Source organism: Carcharodon carcharias, chromosome 6, assembly GCF_017639515.1.
Source record: "Carcharodon carcharias isolate sCarCar2 chromosome 6, sCarCar2.pri, whole genome shotgun sequence".
Lineage (NCBI taxonomy): Eukaryota > Metazoa > Chordata > Chondrichthyes > Lamniformes > Lamnidae > Carcharodon > Carcharodon carcharias.
Window position 1 is genome coordinate 116,802,750 of NC_054472.1, and position 18,311 is coordinate 116,821,060.

At 42.1% G+C, this 18,311-nt stretch overlaps 1 protein-coding gene across 1 annotated transcript in view; it reads left to right on the forward strand.

Annotated features, from left to right (window-relative positions):
- Window positions 1-18,311, forward strand: part of adcy8 (adenylate cyclase 8 (brain)) — a 130,104-nt gene that overhangs the window by 10,502 nt on the left and 101,291 nt on the right. The window contains exon 5 of the mRNA XM_041189964.1: window positions 7,595-7,722. Within this exon, the coding sequence (XP_041045898.1) occupies window positions 7,595-7,722 (128 nt within the window). The remainder of the gene's footprint in view (window positions 1-7,594; window positions 7,723-18,311) is intronic.

Sequence of the window (18,311 nt, forward strand, 5' to 3'; positions counted from 1 at the left end):
GTGTGCTTACCTGCCTCCGTTGCTTTATAAATCCATAACTTAATGTTTTAATTAAATATAATGAGGGAGTCATACCCATAATCTGCTTGGATTTAGTATTTGATAGAAATAAAAGTGTTCCATTTACCAATAAAATTCTCAAAATATTGATGAGCATTTATTCATCATTTCAGTGTCTGAGAACAAAGAATATGGGGGCAATTTTCAACTACCAGTTGCCTGTTCCTCATCTAAAAACAAAAGGCTGGAAAGTTAGGGAAGTACTGTTGTCCCATTTATGTCCATGGTTTGCCTAACACAATTTTCAAATGGGTCTATACATGGGTGAGCAGCTTACGTTGCCCACCTGAAACAGGCTATTTAAATATGTAAATTAGTACCCTACTCTGATTATAGGACCCTGATTGCAATTTTCAGGTACGAATAGTTGCAGTGTGAGCCTCACAAATGCTTACCTCCTCCCCCTCCAGTACCCAACCCCTAACCTTTGAGCTCAACTCTTTTGTCTATGTTTGACCAAGCCTTTAATGAGGTTAGGAGCTGGTGGAAATCCAAACTGAGTGCTAGTGAACAATGTTATTACTGAGTGAATGTTGCTTGATAGCACTGTCGATGGCATCTTCCATCACTTTGCTGATGGTCGAGAGTAGACAGATGGGGCAGTAGTTGGCCAGCTTTGCTTTGTCCTGCTTTTTGTGGACAGGACATACCTGGATAATTTTCCACATTGCCAGGTTAATGCCAGTGTTGTTGCCATGTTGGAACAGCTTGGCTAGGGGTGCGTCTTTTAGTATTTTTCATTATTCAAATATATTTTTAATATTGTTTCAGCACTGCAGTTTGTCAATTCCATAGATGATCTAGAGACCTGAATCAGTTCAAAGTTGTCTAAGTTTGAGAATGACACTAAATTAGGAACAGTGGCAAGTATTAAGAATCACTGTTCACAAATTCAGAAAGTTGATTGCTTTATGCACAGAAAAATGGCAAGCGTATTTACTGCAGGTAAATTTAAAGTGGTATGATCTGGCAAAAAATGAGACATATACTCAGTGGAAACATAGTAAAGGGATCAGAGCCAGAGGGGCATTGTGGAATATTGGAACAGCTCAGCAATATCTAGTATTCCCAGGTTGCAAAGAAAATAGACAACATGTTTGACCAAATAGCAAAAGATATATATAAATTGAAGTAGGTTATTTTAAAATATTCCATTCCCTTGGTGAGACTGCATCTGGATTAGTGGGTGTTAATAGGATCCACACCAGTTGATGAAGTCAAAACCAAGACAGAGAGCCTTTCCTTGCTGAATGAGTTTTTGGATTTGTTCAATGTCAACATTCCTCTCATACACCCAGTGTCCCAGCTGTCCCCTATTCATACGTGTTCAAATACCCATCACCTGTTTCCCTTAACAATGTAATTGACATTAACAACCTTAACAATGTAATTGATAAGACATTGACATTGGTTAGAACTTTTACCTTCCATGGGCTGTAAAATGGGTGATATCCAGTTGGCCACCCATTGTATGCCCTGCTCAATTTTCTTCACTGACTTTGATGGAAATGGAAATGAAAATCGATTGGGCAGAGCAGCTGATCAGATATCATCTGTTTAGATCATGCCAAAGTTGAAAGTTCCATCACTTGTGTCCACTTTTAAACCCCTACTTCCAAAGTGATATCACGTTATTGTAAAGCGTTCATTACAGGGCTACAAAATTAACACTAGCACTTTGATGTCAGTGCTTAAAGGGTTAAATAATATCAGTTTATCTGTTGATCATGGCATCATAATAAGGAAGGGCCTGTTTAAGGGGTTCTTCTCAGAATCAGTCAGGGTACTCTAATAATCTGAATTTATAATCAAAACAGCCAGGTGGGTGACTTAAAAGCCAAAGAATGTGGCTATAATGTAACAATTGCTTTGAAAAATGATGAAAGCTAAGTTAATTTTAAGTAGTCACTAGCAATTAAAACTTACAGCTAAACATGACAGTGTATATTCATCAGCTGAAATTCATGTATTACTAAAGAAATAGACTGCTGGGTACTTGCAAACAACAACAACAACTTGCATTTATTAACACCTTTAAAGTAATAAAATGTTCCAAGGTGCTTCACAAACAAAGTTTGACACCAAGCCACATAAAGAGATACCAGAGGAAATGACAAAAGCCAACTGGTCCGCCAAACAAGTCCTATCTAGACATGGTGTAATTTCTGAAAACCATCCCCACCTCTCACCCTCTACCCCCCAGGGTGGAATCATCCCAGATTTGCACTAAGTATAGTAGCAGGCGAGTAAAACGATGTTTGTCCACTGATTGCAATGGCGGCTTCTCACACCGTATCGTCCCAAACCCGCCGCACTAATTGTGCATTCCCAGGAAACAGGTCGTTTCCATGGCAGGCCAGCTCCAATTTGCCCACCACGGCACCACCAAACTGCTTCATCATGACAGGCACCACATTTAAAGTACAGCTGTGCGCACACCTCTCAGTGCTTCCAGCCCAGGACTGCTGCAAATAAGACATGGCCCCAAAAGGCAATACAAGTGCAGCCCCCAGGTTTAGTGACCTGTCCCTCGAGCGCCTTTTGGACACCGTGGAGGCCTGCCGTGATGTTCTCTACCCCCACTCTGGCTGCAGGAGGGGCAGCAACATTACCACTGCAGCTTGGTAGGTGATTGCAGTGGTGATAAGTGCCAATGCTGCACAGAAGAGGTTTGCCATCCAATGCAGATAGAGGATGAATGATCTCATTCATGCCGCCAGTGTATGGCAGCTATCTCATAATTCTAAACACACTCAAGTCCATCACACATACACAGGCATCTCACTCTCACTACCAGTTTAAGGAACATCACCACTCACACTCTCACATACACCCTCACATCTCCATCTGGCCTCATCTCCTCTGGCGACTGCCTCCTCATCCCTCGCCATCTTGAAACCACTTGCACAGATCAACATGTGCCCCCACAACACCACCCCCCCCCCCCCCCACCTTCCCCAGTACAGCCCTCACCCTGCAGCCTCTTCCCTTACCCAAGGCCACTTCACCCCCTTCCCCAAGCAAGCTCTAGCCCTGCAACCATACAAAGCCACTTCTACCTTATGGGTAGTCTGGTAGGTAGAGACCTGCCCATGAGTCCACCTGGATGTGCTGTGGTGCTGTGTGCAAAACCTGGTATTGATAATTGTGAGTGCTGCATGAAGCAAGATAGGTAAACAAACCTCGAAGCCCCAAGCAAAGTGCAGCTCACCAGGTACATGTCACTTATGTGCATTTGTGAAACACATCAGCATGCAATCACGCTGATGTGGGTGGACAATCTAGCATAGGGGGTGAGTCCGGCGGGCTAGACTTACAATGATATGCAGAGGTATTACAATGAGGTTCCCAATGTTCGAAGGCGGGAAACGCAGCCCGCCATTGATGGGCTGAGTGGACGCTTGCAAACTGGTTTCATGACATTGTGAAACTGAGTTTTGGCCTTCTCACCATATTGTCCACTCACACTGCCAAGGACACAAGACGCCAGCAGGCACAGACGGCTCCACCCCCAATCCCAATATGCACCACCACAAGCATGCAATCCAATGGAAAGGCCAAAAAAAAACCTTTGACCGATCCAGGAAAAATCTCTGTGAAATTAATTTCTGACCTCTGAAGCTGATCAACAAGTTTCTGGAAACACAATAAATATGCGACACAACCCCAGAGGCTTACTTGCCTTCTACGTGTAGACACGATCGTCATTCCAGGGAACTCACCAGCTCACTTTTGAATACTTGAAGTGAATCTGCACTCACTTCATCTGCAAATTATTCCAGAGGTTAACACTCCTGCCAAGAGAAATACTTCCATACCTCTAGCCTATTTTTAAGTTTTCATAACTTATGCATGTCCCCTCACAACTCTATCTAGTTCAACTAGTCTATTCTTTCATTATTTTTCAATTCAGTGAAAGCACTTATACTAGGTATCAACCTAGCAAAACCCTCTGTGCCCGTTCCATTGCCTCTATATCACCTACCATGTGAAAAAAACAAAACTGGACACAGTATCTAGGTGTGACCTGACCAAGGCCTTACACAGCAAAAGGTTAATATTTCTTGTTTGTATTTAACTATCCTGGCAAGACATCCTAATATCCGACTTACATTTATAATAGCTTCTTGGCACTGGTGATGGTCCTTTAATGGCTCATGCTGCCTAAACTGTGATTGTTGCCCTGTCCAACAACCTTGAGCACTACCATTCTGCAGGATGTATATGTGCTTTATGCTGCAACTACCCAAGTTCATAATGCTATATTTATCTATAATGTGGAGAAATTTAACTGCCAAGGGGAGGTGAGTTTCGCTTGTTATGATCCTGGACCAGAACGCTAAGCTTTTGGTATGATCCGGTTAGGGACCAGTAACTTTTTGTTTCAAGTAGACAACATTTGAGATCCAAGGTACTCACTAAGAGAATAAAGCCACAAGATTCCTCAGTTTCTGAACAAACAAAATAAACCTTACTATACAAAGTCATAAAGTAAAACAATTTCCAATATCTATCTTATACTCTAACATTCAGAATTAACATAAGGTACATGTAAATTAACAAGTGAACTGTGGCTGAACACATACACTGCACAAATAATGGCAGATATGACCAAGACAAATTCCATGAACTTCTCAGTAGCCCACCCAGAAGCCAAGTTCATCATGAGTTACACAATCTCATTTAAACTCTGTCTCACTTATGAGGGGTTGCAAGTCTTCATTCTTCCCTTTTGAAGATGTAGCCTCAGAATCCCTCCAAAGGTTGTTCCAACTTGGATGGCCTCAATGACAGCTCACCTTGCAGGGCTTCAATGTCACCTCCCGAAACTACACTCCCCTGGATTCCCGAGTCTGCACTCCAGCACCAATTCACAGGCTCAACTTCAGCTCTTCAGCCACCAAAGGATTACCTTTGCCGCAATGGCCTGCAGTATAGAGTCACCAAGTTTCCGCTGCCTTTTGAGCTCTCCAGGGATTCTTCTGAGCCCTCATTACTTGAAGCCTGTCAACCACAGCACTTTTACTGCATGGAGCCTCTTTCTTTGCTCCTCTTCCCAGTTCCCCCACTGGTGGTCTCCTCCTGGTGGCTCCAATTCTGGTTTCTCTATCTCTTTCTCTCTCTCTGCAGTTAGGACAAGTGCTCCTGAAGACCCTAGGTAGGTAAGGCTTCCTGCTGAGAGCTCTTCTTCCCTCTGTGAGCATCTTGTCTTCTCTGCTGCTTCTGCTCCATTTCCCTCTGATGCTGCACCCCAAGTGGACCCACAATAAAGCCCTCATAACTGGGGGCAAGTGCTGAACTCAAGAAGCCTTTTTGAATCACACAACTCCTTTCAAACATCCAGCACCACTCCATGCTGACTTTAACCAACATTTCAGAACTTCTCCAACAACCCAATACTTCTACTAACTCTGCAACAGCAAGTAGATTGTCAACTCACCCGCAAGTTGGATGCTGATGCCTTTAAATAGCTCTGGTTGAGGGTCCCTCGTGCATATGTTCAGCTGTACATGTTTAAGAGAGCATGTTAACTAGAGCGGAGGGGTCCAAATGGCAGGTGGGTGTCAAATGAGCATTGGGTGCTGACTGATGTCACAATCTGTCCACTTTCATACTTCTGGATTTTTGCACAGAATACCCTTGCTACCATCCTCTATAATGTGATGATCGGCACAGACCACACTAGATGAGGTCGGGAAAGCAGCAACCCCGTGCCCTCACCCCCCCCTCCCAAAAACACCTCCACCTTCCTATTTTTAAACTCAGCTGACTGCTATAACGCTGAAGCCACTGATGCTCTGAAGCTGAGTGCTGCTCCACCAGCTTTTTGAATTCCTCAGAAATATTCAGCCAGGTTTGTGAGAGATCTTTTCCAGAGATCATGTTAAGGCTCTTGAATAAGTCTTTCTCTGTCAAGGCACCTCTGTCAATGGGTACAGTGTAACCTCAGCAACTCCAGCAATCCCTCTAGCAATGCCTCTGAACAAAGTCAAACTTATGGTTCTGACTTACCGCCAGCCTTTTTCCAGTCCTTGGGAACGATCCCAAACTCTTCAGTGAGCTATGAAAAATATAAGCAAGACACTCACAAAGTGCAGCTCCCATTTCTTTTAGCGCCCTTGAGTGAGAAACCCAATCCCCAATCTATTTTGAAAAACCTAATTCTAGCCAGGGCTATATGCATATCTAATTTAATACATTCAATTACAATATCCATCCTAATCTATATTAATGATAACACAGCATTTTCTTCATTAATGTAGACTGATGCAAAGCAACCATTTAAAATCTCAGCCAAAGTTTAGGAGTCCGTCTGAATTTGCCCTGTGAAATCCTTCAGTGGCTCTATAGAATCCTTTGGTTAACATGATTGAAAAAAAAGGCTTTGTTATTGCTAGCACTTAATATATTATCCTCTTTGCCAACATCCTGTTGGCTGGTCTGGTAGCAGCTTCTGTTGTCCTCAACTGAGTTTAATACCTATTCCTGTTAACCTGTGAGTTATTTTCCTTAAACTATAATTCATCTTTGGACATATCCAGTTAACCAATTTAGTTTCATTTTACTATTGGCATTGCTTTTAATCCTGGAGACTTGCATTGCTTCCTTAAGTATGAGGATGGTTCTACAAGTTTTACATTTGTTTTCAATGTTTCTTCAGTAGATCCTCTTAATGAATTTTACTCATGTCATTTGCCATCTGGTACATTTTCTTGATTTTGTTGATCAAATTAATTCTAGTAATATTATGACCACTGCTGTCCAAGTGACTATTTAGCTCTAGTTTTATGCTGGCATATTAAGATAACAGTTGTTTATGATATCAATAAATCTTTCAGCTGATGAGCACATTACAAGTCACATTTTTACTTTGATGCCAACTTGCTTTGAGTCCATCTTATGTTACTGGCAAAGACAAACTTTATCCCCAATGTGTTTTATAATGAAATTGGCACAGAAATATAGTACCCCGGAGAGCTAATGCTAATTAGAATAGGTCACGCCCCTCGGAACTCATCAATTAGCTTAAAGAGTTATTTACATTACATATTACTTGCGATTTTATATAATATTTTCTAAACAGGATAATACATTATTATCTGACCTGTGGCATTGTGTTACAGTGTTTAGTAAAAGAAAACATTTAACTTAGTTAAATTTAAATACATTTATAGAAACTCCATGTAGCCTGGTCACTCTAAATAAGGTGTTACGCTGGAGCACTTTGTAAAGTGCCTGGAGTGCTTTTCCTAGACTCCTATTCTTCTGATAGGTGTAATCACTAAAGAGGAATGATTATTTTCTGTTTTTTCTCTCAGCAAATATAGCCATCAGAAGGCTATATAAATGCAAAAGTATGAAACTGTGCAACAATATTCTTTTCACAGTAAATGCATATTTAGTAGCAACTTTGACAAGTGTACTGTAAGACAATGTATATTTCTTGTTATACTGTGCATGCAAAGAGTTCCACTAACACAATTGTGCAGTGTAGTATATTAATTAAAATAATGCATTTCTAATAACGTTTTAGGAACATCATTGTCTTCGAATTAAGATCCTTGGAGATTGTTATTACTGTGTATCTGGACTCCCTGAGCCACGTCACGACCACGCACACTGCTGTGTGGAAATGGGTCTTAACATGATCAAGGCAATAAGGTAATTTTATCACAATTATACAAGTTTCTTTACGCTCATTAAAGTATAGCTTTAAAGTAGTAAATTTTCATCATAAATACATAATATAATAAAATTAAATAATGTCCGTCATGGCCCAGTTGGTAGCTGTCTCACCTCTAAGACAGAAGGCTGTGGGTTCAAGTCCTTCACCAGGACTTGAGCACAAAATCAAGGTTTGATGCGTCCAGTACAGTACTGAGTCAGAACTGCACTGTCAGAGATGCTGTTTTCAGATGAGACGTTAAACCCTACTGCCCTCTTGGTAGACGCAAAAGATCCCAAAGAACTATTTCACAGAAGAGCAAGGAGGTTATGCCTGGTGTCCCTGGCCAACACTTAACCCTCAGTCAACATCACAGAAAAAATGATCAGGTTGTTATCACATTGCTGTCTGTGAGAGTTTATGTGTAAACTGGCCGCTTTGTTTGCTACATTGCAATAGTGACTAAACTTCAAAAATACCTCAGTGGCTGTAAAGCAGACTGGGACGTCCTGAGGTCATGAACAGAGCTGTATAAATACAAGATTTTCTTTTGTTATAATGCACTGGAAATTGTGAGTTTAATAGTGATTATTACTGAAGTGGTTAAACATACTAAATATAGGTTTTGCTGCGGATTTAAATAGATTTTAGATTTTCACTGGACTGAACATTAATTTAATATCAAAGTAAGGTTGTAATGATAAAGATGGTAGGGAGTACTGATTAAATGTGCAGTCAACAATAAATCCAGAATAAATGTTCTTTTGGTTTACATTTTCCAGCCAGAGAATTCTAGTTGTGGATTTAGTGGAAATTCCTCTTGTAAATTATGCAACATTGAGATACTTTTTATATTAGACAAGCATATTCAATTGATAAAACATCTATTTTGCTTACCACCAGAGAATGACACCAGAGGTATGATGGGCCAAAAAGCCTCCTTCTGCACTGTAATAATTCTGTGATTCTTCTCATTTAGATATATTCAGCTTACTTATATATATTTAGAGCTATTAGCAAGTGTCAGTCTTGGCTCGGTGGTAGTGCCTTTGCTTCTAAGTTAAAAAATCAGGGATTCAAGCCCTATTCCAGAAATTTAAGCATATGAACTAGACTCATATATCAGTGCAGTACTGGGGTGGTGCTGCACTGCCACAAGTGGGGCTTTTAGATGAGATGTTAAATGAGGGGCCCCATTTGGCCCCTCAAGTTGACATAAAATGGTGCTATGCAAAAAAGAGCTGGGGACTTCTGATATCCTAGCCAACCAACATCATTAATAACAGAGTCTCTGGTCATTTACCTCATTGTTATTGGTGGGGCCTTGCTATGCACAAGGTGGCTGCCACATGTCTCTATATTGCATCAATGAGAATACCACAAAAGTATCAGCTCCATTGGCTGTGAAGCACTTTGTGACATCCTGAGGTCACAAACAGCACTATTTATTTTTATTTATTTTTTAATTATTTTGAGGGAAATTGAATACTGAAGTCAGGAGGTTGTGCTTCAGTTGAACAGGGCACTGGTGAAACCACATCTGCAGTACTGTATACAGTATTGGTTTCCTTATTTAAGGAAGTATGTAAATGCATAAGAAGTAGTTCAGAGAAAGTTTATGAGACTAATACCTGAAATGGGCAAGTTGTCTTAGGTTGGACAGGTTGGGCTTGTATCTACTGGAGTTTAGAAGAGCAAGAGGTGACTTGTTCAAAATCTTTATGATCCTGAGGGGTCTTGACAGAGTGGAAGTGGAGAGGATGTAGAGAATCTAGAATTTGGGGTCACTGTTTAAAAATAAGGGATCGCTTATTTAAGACAGAAGTGAGGAGAATTTTTTTCTCTCAGAGGGTAGTGAATCTTTGGAACTCTCTTCCTCAAAAGGCAGTGGAAGCAGAGTCTTTGAATATTTTCAAGGCAGAGCTAGATAGATTCTTGCTTAACAAGGGGGTGAAAGGTTATCAAGGGTAGGTGGGAGGTTACAATCAGATCAACCATGATCTTATTGAATAGTAAAGCAGGCTTGAAGGGCCGAGTGGCCTACTCCTGCTCCTAGTTCATATGTTCGTATGTAATTCCTTCACAATTTTGTGAAGCTTCACTGGGGATGTGAACAAAACTGGTAAGATTTCATATTTTGCTATCTTAGCTTATGTAAGTACTTTTTAAACTATATAGTGGTTTTGAATATTGGTTGCAAAGTTTGATTTTTAAAAAGACTTAGTTTGTTCTGCCTATTGATTTATGCGTAAATCTTATTGCTAGGGATAGTCAATTTATTTGCAATATAAGAGTTTCAGTTACTTCTTTTATTAATGCAGTACTTTTGCATTTGGTTGCAATTTTATTTACAAGGAGCCTATTAAAATTAATAGAGGTCACTGGCCACAAAATCAGGCATGGCCATTCTTCCATACTCTTGACCCAAGCCTGCCCACACTATCAGTTGTCTCAGCACAGATTTGCTGGCACCACAGAACAAGGGTTCTTGGCTTTGCAAACTATTTCAGATCCGCCATTGAATGGCATTGAATTATCTGAAAGTATAAACAACAACAAAAAAGTAATAATTTTGAGGAATAGTTGCTCTAGTTGAGCTTTCAGAGTGAGGCTCAATGCAGCTACTCCTGTTCGTAAATGCATATCCAAGAATGTGTCAATCAAATAGAATTTATTGTTAATTCAAATAAATTTGTCAAGCCACATGTGGAAACTACCCTTTTGCCTCGTATGAATCCTCCGAACCCAGTAGCAGTGGCAGAACTGCCAGGTCTGCTTAGTCTTTCCAGCATTTTCTGTTTTCAATTTCAGATTACTGTTGTGACATGATGTGCATAAACCTTTAATAAAGTGTATCTTAAACTACTGTCAATCACTACCACATCAAAACAGGTTGTGATGTATTAATCCCAGGACTGTAGGCGGTGTGCAAGCAGCAGGGTAGAGATCAGATATACCAAACTTAGCCTCCTAGTATATCTATATGTATAAAGTTTTATCTTCAAATAAAAAAAAATTATTATTAAAAAACAAAATTATGTTTAAATGTATTTCCATCCATTGTTTTATCTCCACCTTTTAGTCTATTTTGATCCCTTCCCCCACCCCACCCCCACTAGGGCTATCTGTACCTTGCTCGTCCTGCTTTCTACCCTTAATGTCACCATTAGCACATTTCTTAGCTAACATCACCACCGTCAACACCTCTTTATCCTTTTGTCTATGACATCTTTTGGCAATCTCCACCTATCACTGGCCCTCTATCCAGCTCTACTTGTCCCACCCACCCTTAAACCAGCTTATATTTCACCTCTTTTCTATTTTTCCTTAGTTCTGATGAAGAGTCATTCAGACTCGAAACATTAACCTAGTTCCTCTCTGCAGATGATGTCAGACCTGCTGAGTTTTTCCAGGTATTTTGTTTTTGTTTTGGATTTCCAGCATCTGCAGTTTTTTGCTTTTAAAAAACACACATTATTGTTTCACCAATCTTTGTGTATGGCTGGTATGTTTACATTGAACAGAAGAATAATGTAAAATAGTGGCAGGGTGGTAGTATGGTTTTGAAGATTTGACTGAGCTGAATACAAGCCTCAACCCCTCCAGCAAAAGAAAGTGCTGGTGTGAAGGTGAAAGAACTGCCATGAACAGAGTTTATATGTTTTATTGTTGGCCATGATCAAAGTGTTTTAATGTGTAAGGTTAGTGTGTTTTCTTATCCCCAGAATGATTTGTCCCAATGAGTTCCAGAAGTAAGCTTTTGTGAATTTAAAAATAAACAACATTATTTATTAGCAAATACTTGCCCCGGAGGTTTAAATGTGAAATCGTATACACACTATCACACACATAAAGGTTAGATACAGATGAAGAAAAACTGATATGTTTGCAATCTGGAATTATTTTTGTCTATTTATAGCAGGCCTGTAGTTTCTTGGATGAGTTGATGCTTTAGCTGTAGTGGAGGTCTTGTAAAAGCAGAGGATTCTCAGTAAGCTGTGAAGTTTCTTGTATTTGAATTGCCAGAAGGTCAGCTCTCAGGTGAACTTTTAGTTGGAACAGGTTGGGGAGAGACACTTCTCCCACTTAATACCTTGGCTGCACAGTTGTCCTGCAGCTGGTTTGGTATCTTAGAATGGTGTTTCTGATGGTATCTGTCTTAGAACAGCTTTGCTGTTATATTTTAAAAGCAGGTAACAAACATGGCAGCTTTACCATGTAACATGTTTCAAGTCCAAAGTCCTTTTCCAAATAAGGTGATGTGTTATTCTGATAAACTGAGTTAGACCATAAGACCATAAGACATAGGAGCAGAAATTAGGCCATTCAGCCCATCGAGTCCGCTCCGCCATTCAATCATGGCTGATAAATTTCTCAACCCCATTCTCCTGCCTACTCCCCGTAACCTTTGATCCCCTTACCAATCAAGAACCTATCTATCTCGGTCTTAACTGTACTCAATAACCTGGCCTCCACAGCCTTCTGTGGCAATGAATTCTATAGATTCACCACTCTCTGGCTAAAGAAGATTCTCCTCATCTCTTTTCTAAAAGGTCTTCCCTTTACTCTGAGGCTGTGTCCTTGGGTCCTAGTCTCTCCTCCTAATGGAAACATCTTCCTCACGTCCACTCTATCCAGGCCTTTCAGTATTCTGTAAGTTTCAATCAGATCCACCCTCATCCTTCTAAACTCCATCGAGTATAGACGCAGAGTCCTCAAACGTTCCTCATATGTTAAGCCTTTCATTCCTGGGATCGTTCTCATAAACCTCCTCTGGACCCTCTCCAGGGCCAGCACATCCTTCCTAAGATATGGGGTCCAAGATTGTTCACAATATTCTAAATGTGGTCTGAGCAGAGCCTTATAAAGCCTCAGCAGCACATCCCTGTTTTTATATTCTAGTCCTCTCAAAATAAATGCCAACATTGCATTTGCCTTCCTAACTACAGACTCAACCTGCAAGTTAACCTTAAGAGAATCCTGGACTAGAACACCCAAGTCCCTTTGCACTCCAGATTTCTGAATTCTCTCCCAATTTAGGAAATAGTCTATGCCTCTATTCTTCCTACCATAGTGAATGACCTCCCAATTCCCCACGTTGTATGCCATCTGCCACTTCTTTGCCCATTCTCCTAACCTGTCTAAATCCTTCTGTAGCCTCCCCATCTCCTCAATACTACCTGTCCCTCCACCTATCTTTGTATTATCTGCAAACTTAGCCAAGATGCCCTCAGTTCCTTCATCTAGATCATTAATGTATAAAATGAAAAGTTGTGGTCCCAACACTGACCCCTGTGGAACTCCACTAGTCACCAGCCGCCATCCTGAGAAGGACCCCCTTATCCCCACTCTCTGCCTCCTGCCAGATAGCCAATCTTCTATCCATGCTAGTAGCTTGCCTCTAACACCATGGGCTCTTATCTTACTGAGCAGCCTCCTGTGCGGCACCTTGTCAAAGGCCTTCTGGAAGTCCAAGTAGATAACATCTATTGGCTCTCCTTTGTCTAACCTACTTGTTCCCTCCTCAAAGAATTCTAACAGATTTGTTAGGCATGACCTCCCCTTGATGAAAACATGCTGACTTTGCCCGATTTTACCTTGTACTTCCAAGTATTATGAAATCTCATCCTTAATAATGGACTCTAAAATCTTACCAACGACCGAGGTCAGGCTAATCGGCCTGTAATTTCCCGTCTTTTGCCTCACTCCTTCTTAAACAGGGGTGTTACATTAGCGATTTTCCAGTCCTCTGTGACCCTCCCTAACTCCAGTGATTCCTGAAAGATCACCACTAATGCCTCCACTATCTCTTCAGCTATCTCCTTCAGAACTCTGGGGTGTAATCCATCTGGTCCAGGTGATTTATCCACCTTCAGACCTTTCAGTTTTCCTAGCACCTTCTCCTTGGTAATGGCCACCATACTCACCTCTGCCCCCCGACTCTCTTGAACTTGAGGATGTTACTCGTGTCTTCCACCGTAAAGACAGATGCAAAGTAATTATTCAGTTCCTCCACCATTTCTTTGTTCTCCACTACTACTTCTCCAGTGTCATTTTCCAGCAGCCCAATGTCCACTTTTGCCTCTCTCTTACCCTTTATAGAACTAAAAAAACTTTTGCAATCTTCTTTTATATTACTGGCTAGTTTACCCTCATATTTAATCTTCTCCCTTCTTATTTCTTTTTTAGTTGTCCTCTCTTGGTCTTTGTAGGCTTCCCAATCCCCTGGTTTCCCACTGCTCTTCGCCGCATTGTATGCTTTCTCTTTAGGTTTTATGCTGTCCCTGACTTCCCTTGTCAGCCTTGGTTGCCTCGTCCTCCCTTTAATATGCTTCTTCTTCCTAGGGATGAATTTTTGTTGTGTCTCCCAAATTACTCCCAGAAACTCCTGCCATTGCTGTTCCACTATCTTTCCTGCTAGGCTTATCTCCCAGTCAATTCTGGCCAGCTCCTCCCTCATGCCTCTGTAGTTGCCTTTATTCAACTGTAATACCATTACATCTGATTCCAGCTTTTTTCTCTCAAATTGCAGGGTAAATTCTATCATATTATGGTCAATTCCTCCTAAGGGTTCCTTCACCTTAAGCTCCCTTATCAAATCTGCCTCATTATACATCACTAAATCTAGAATTGCCTGTTCCCTTGTGGGCTCCACCACAAGCTCCTCCAAAAAGCCATCTCGTAGACATTCCACAAATTCCTTTTCTTGAGATCCACTACCAACCTGATTTTCCCAGTCTACCTGCATATTGAAATTCCCCCATGATCACTGTAACCTTACCTTTCTTACACACCTTTTCTATCCCTTGGTATATCTTGTGCCCCACATCCTGACTACTGTTCGAAGGCCTGTACATAACTCCCATTATGGTTTTTTTTTACCCTTGCGGTTCCTCAACTCTACCTACACAGATTCTACATCATCTGACTCTACGGCATTTCTTGCTATCGATTTAATTTCATTCCTTATTAACAAAGCAACCCTACCCCCTCTGCCAACCTGCCTATCTTTTCGATAGGATATATATCCTTGGATATTTAGCTCCCAGTCCTGATCCCCTTGCAGCCATGTCTCCGTGACACATCATACCTGCCAATTTCAATCTGCGCCACAAGCTCATTTACCTTATTTTGTATACTGCGTGCATTCAGATACAACACCTTCAGTCCTGTATTTCCCGTCCCCTTTCACATTGACGTCCCTTTATCTGATGTGCTTGAAGTTAGATTCCTAGCCCTTTCCAAACAATCTGTGTTGTGGGTTTTCACATCCAGAAAGTTTCAGACAGCCAAAGTCATTCTGTTTGGGATGAGGAGCCATCACAATAAAAGCATGATGAGATCCATTTCATGCCTGTCTACCACCCATTGGGTTTCAATGGCCCAAGTAAAACAAGGAGACGAGTTGATGGCAAACCCTTTAAATAATGAGATGTGTGAATCTCACAAGAGGCTGTGATTGTCTCTATTTTAATTAGGCATTTGCTTGAATTTTAGGGCTCTCTGAAGCTGAATGCTGCTAAGTCACATGATACATACAGCCATCTCAAACAGCTTTTGGTGTCCACTTTTAAAAATATAGCTTTCAAGTTTATAATATTTTCATGCCTGTACAGGGCATGGCATGACAATCAAGACTCACTGCGTGTACGGGTTCTGCAGCTTTGTAAAAATTCTGCACATAACACGCCCTACCTTCATTCTGGGATCACACCTTGCTCCGGGCAGCAGAAACTGGAAAGTGGTCAGATTGTTCAAATTTGGGAGAGCTTCAGTCGTAAAAGTCTAACTGCAGCAAGTTTAAGCAGGAACAGAAATTAAACAGCAGACTGCAGGTGGTTTCACCACAGGTAGAATTCCATAGACAGGAGAATTCAAAACTGCTGAAACTAAATACTGCAGATTGGATTGGGAAGAAGAACCTTTCCAGTAACAGCTTCCAACAGCTAAAAGAAGCCTGTACAAAAGCTTTTTTCACTGGTTGCTTTCACTTGTGAAGCTGCAGCCATTTTCCTCCCAAAATTACTGCTTTATGGGTGGAGCTTAGAGCTAAAACTGGGAAAAATCAGAAAGAGCTCAATTGCGCCGCCATTTGAGGTCAAGCAGTAACCTATAATTAGCTAAAGTAGTGGCTACTAAAGGCAGTGCCTTAGACTCTAAAAGAGCTGGAGGAAACTTGCATAGATGTCAATACTTCCAAATGCATTAAAAATGCTGCAAAAATCTCAAAGATGACCACAAAATTTCCAACACAGAAGTGGAAGGCACCAAATCTGCTGTCTGAGTTTACTTTGTTCCTACAACGCATTCCAAACCTCATATTTCCAAACTAGGCAAACAAGCCATTGAAATTAAAATTGCTCTAGGCAGTGAAGGCCTCCACAGACAAGCATTTCAGGTTTTCCAATGACCATCTTAAGAACCCAGAAAAAATATGGTCAACACTTGAAGATCAATTACAAGTGAGGCTTAACTTCAGAATATACCAACTGGAATTCATGTCCTCCAACAGAGACCATTGACCAATTCTTACGTAGATGCAGGAATTGCAACTTCACAGCAGTAGAGCTAGCCGACTGAATAATAGAGCTTGTGATAGCATCTGGCTTAGACCAACCCAAAGTTTACACTGTGAAAGTATAACTACAGAGCAGACACAAATATAAAGCCATGCTTGGGGAAGAGAGGCTGCTGAGCGAGTGACTGGGGTGGAGGTGTCTGTGTGTGTGTATATGTGTGTGTGTGTGAAGAGGGGTTTCATTAAGGGCAGAATCATCTGCTCCCAATAATGGAGGGCATCATGACAGGTGGGGATCAATATGGCGAGATGGCTAAAAACCGTTGTCATTAAACCAGTTAGCCATTGTCTGCTCCGCCTGTCAATGTCAGGCCGCCTTTCCTGCTGTCCAATGTCAGGAATGTTATTTCAATGCATTTGCATCTCATCATCTTGCTTGCCCTCCAGAATCAAACCCCCATGTCACATTTACCTCCCATGTTGCATGTCTTCAGAACGACATGATTCACAGCAGCATTTATAAGGCATGCACCTGGTGAGCTGAACTTCAAGGGGAACTCAGAGGTGAGTGGACACTGATGTTGCGCAGCATTTGCGAGGGTCACCTGTTCGACTTCAAGGAAGAGGTGCAGTGCATTCAGGCGAGGGCACAGGCGAGTCACTTTTTCCCAGCTGGCTGGCAATGCGCTGCAAGGGCTGCCCTGTGGTTGGGGTGAGGGGCGGGGGCCAAGGCAGCACAATCTGATGGTAATGCACAAGCACATGCTGGGTGGAGGGAAGTTGCCACGCATTAAGGAAGCCTTGTATAAGGTGAGCATTCTTTTACAGCTGAGACAGTTCAGGCACAGCCGCATTGTTATGATTGGAGTCGGGCCTCTAACTTATCTGCCCACTCAAGCAATGCTGAGGCATGAAAGTAGTGCCAAAAGCTCCTAAGCTTTTCACCCCTCAGGCGCAGACTGCAGATTAATGGGTGTTTTAGTGGATTGCAGAACAATTGGACGACTGGGCACATCGTACAATTTCCTTGCTAAAGCTGTCCATGGAGCAGTCACTGGTGGAGGTGCTGACAGCCCCTTGCAATGTCATCATCCCAGTTTAGACCAGTCTCCTCCATCGTTCAATCTAACAGTGCAGCCTTGCAATGCAGGTTAGGAGAATGCCTGCACCTGAGCTGAGACCTCAGCATGCAGTCCAGTTGGGGAAGCTGCTGTCAATTGGTCAGGTGGAGAGGGGCAGTGATGGGTGGGGTTTTAGGCAGCCATGCAGCGCACTAAACTCTGGCCATCCAAGTAGTGGCCAGCACTCTCCAGGATTGTTAAGGGGCCTTCAACTTAACCAAGAGAGATTCTTAGAACACCCAAGCTAATCCATGTGTCTCTCTCTCTTTCATTCTGCAGGAGGAGTACATCAGGAGTAGGGAGCCTGGTGACCTAGCTGTATGGCTCATAGCTTACAGAGAGCAGAGACAAAGGAGAAGACAGTGACGAATATGCCTAGCTGGGCAGAGGGAGGAGCAGCACCCTCAAGAGGAAGGGGTGGCTGGTGCTCCTTCGCATGTCACTGAGGAGCCACAGTGAGCTGTTGTGGGTCAGCATCTAGTTAGATCCAGGTTCTACAGACAGTGCTTGTCATTCCTGCAGATGACCGAAAATCAGTGTCATCAAAGGCTGTGCATGTCCAGGGAACTGGTCAGTCATATATGCCGCTGGCTGCAGGATTTGGCGCCATGGGGGCATGGAGGACACCCGCTGCCAGTGGCTGTGGCTTCTTCCAGAGCTCCACAGGTGACCTCTGTGGGATCTCGCAAGCCTCCACACACAAGTGCATCCAAGAGGTCACGGATGCCATATTCGTGAAGGCACACAACTTTGTGCATTTTGACCAGGATCAGGCAAGCCAGGAAGCAAGAGCACTGGGATTTGCACAGACTTCTGGTTTTCCATAGATGCAGGGTGCCATCAACTGCACTCACATGGCGCCTAGATCTCCATGACAACAAGCAGTGCAGTATGTGAATTGCAAGGGCTTCCACTCCCTTAATGTTCAGCTGGTCTGCAACCACGG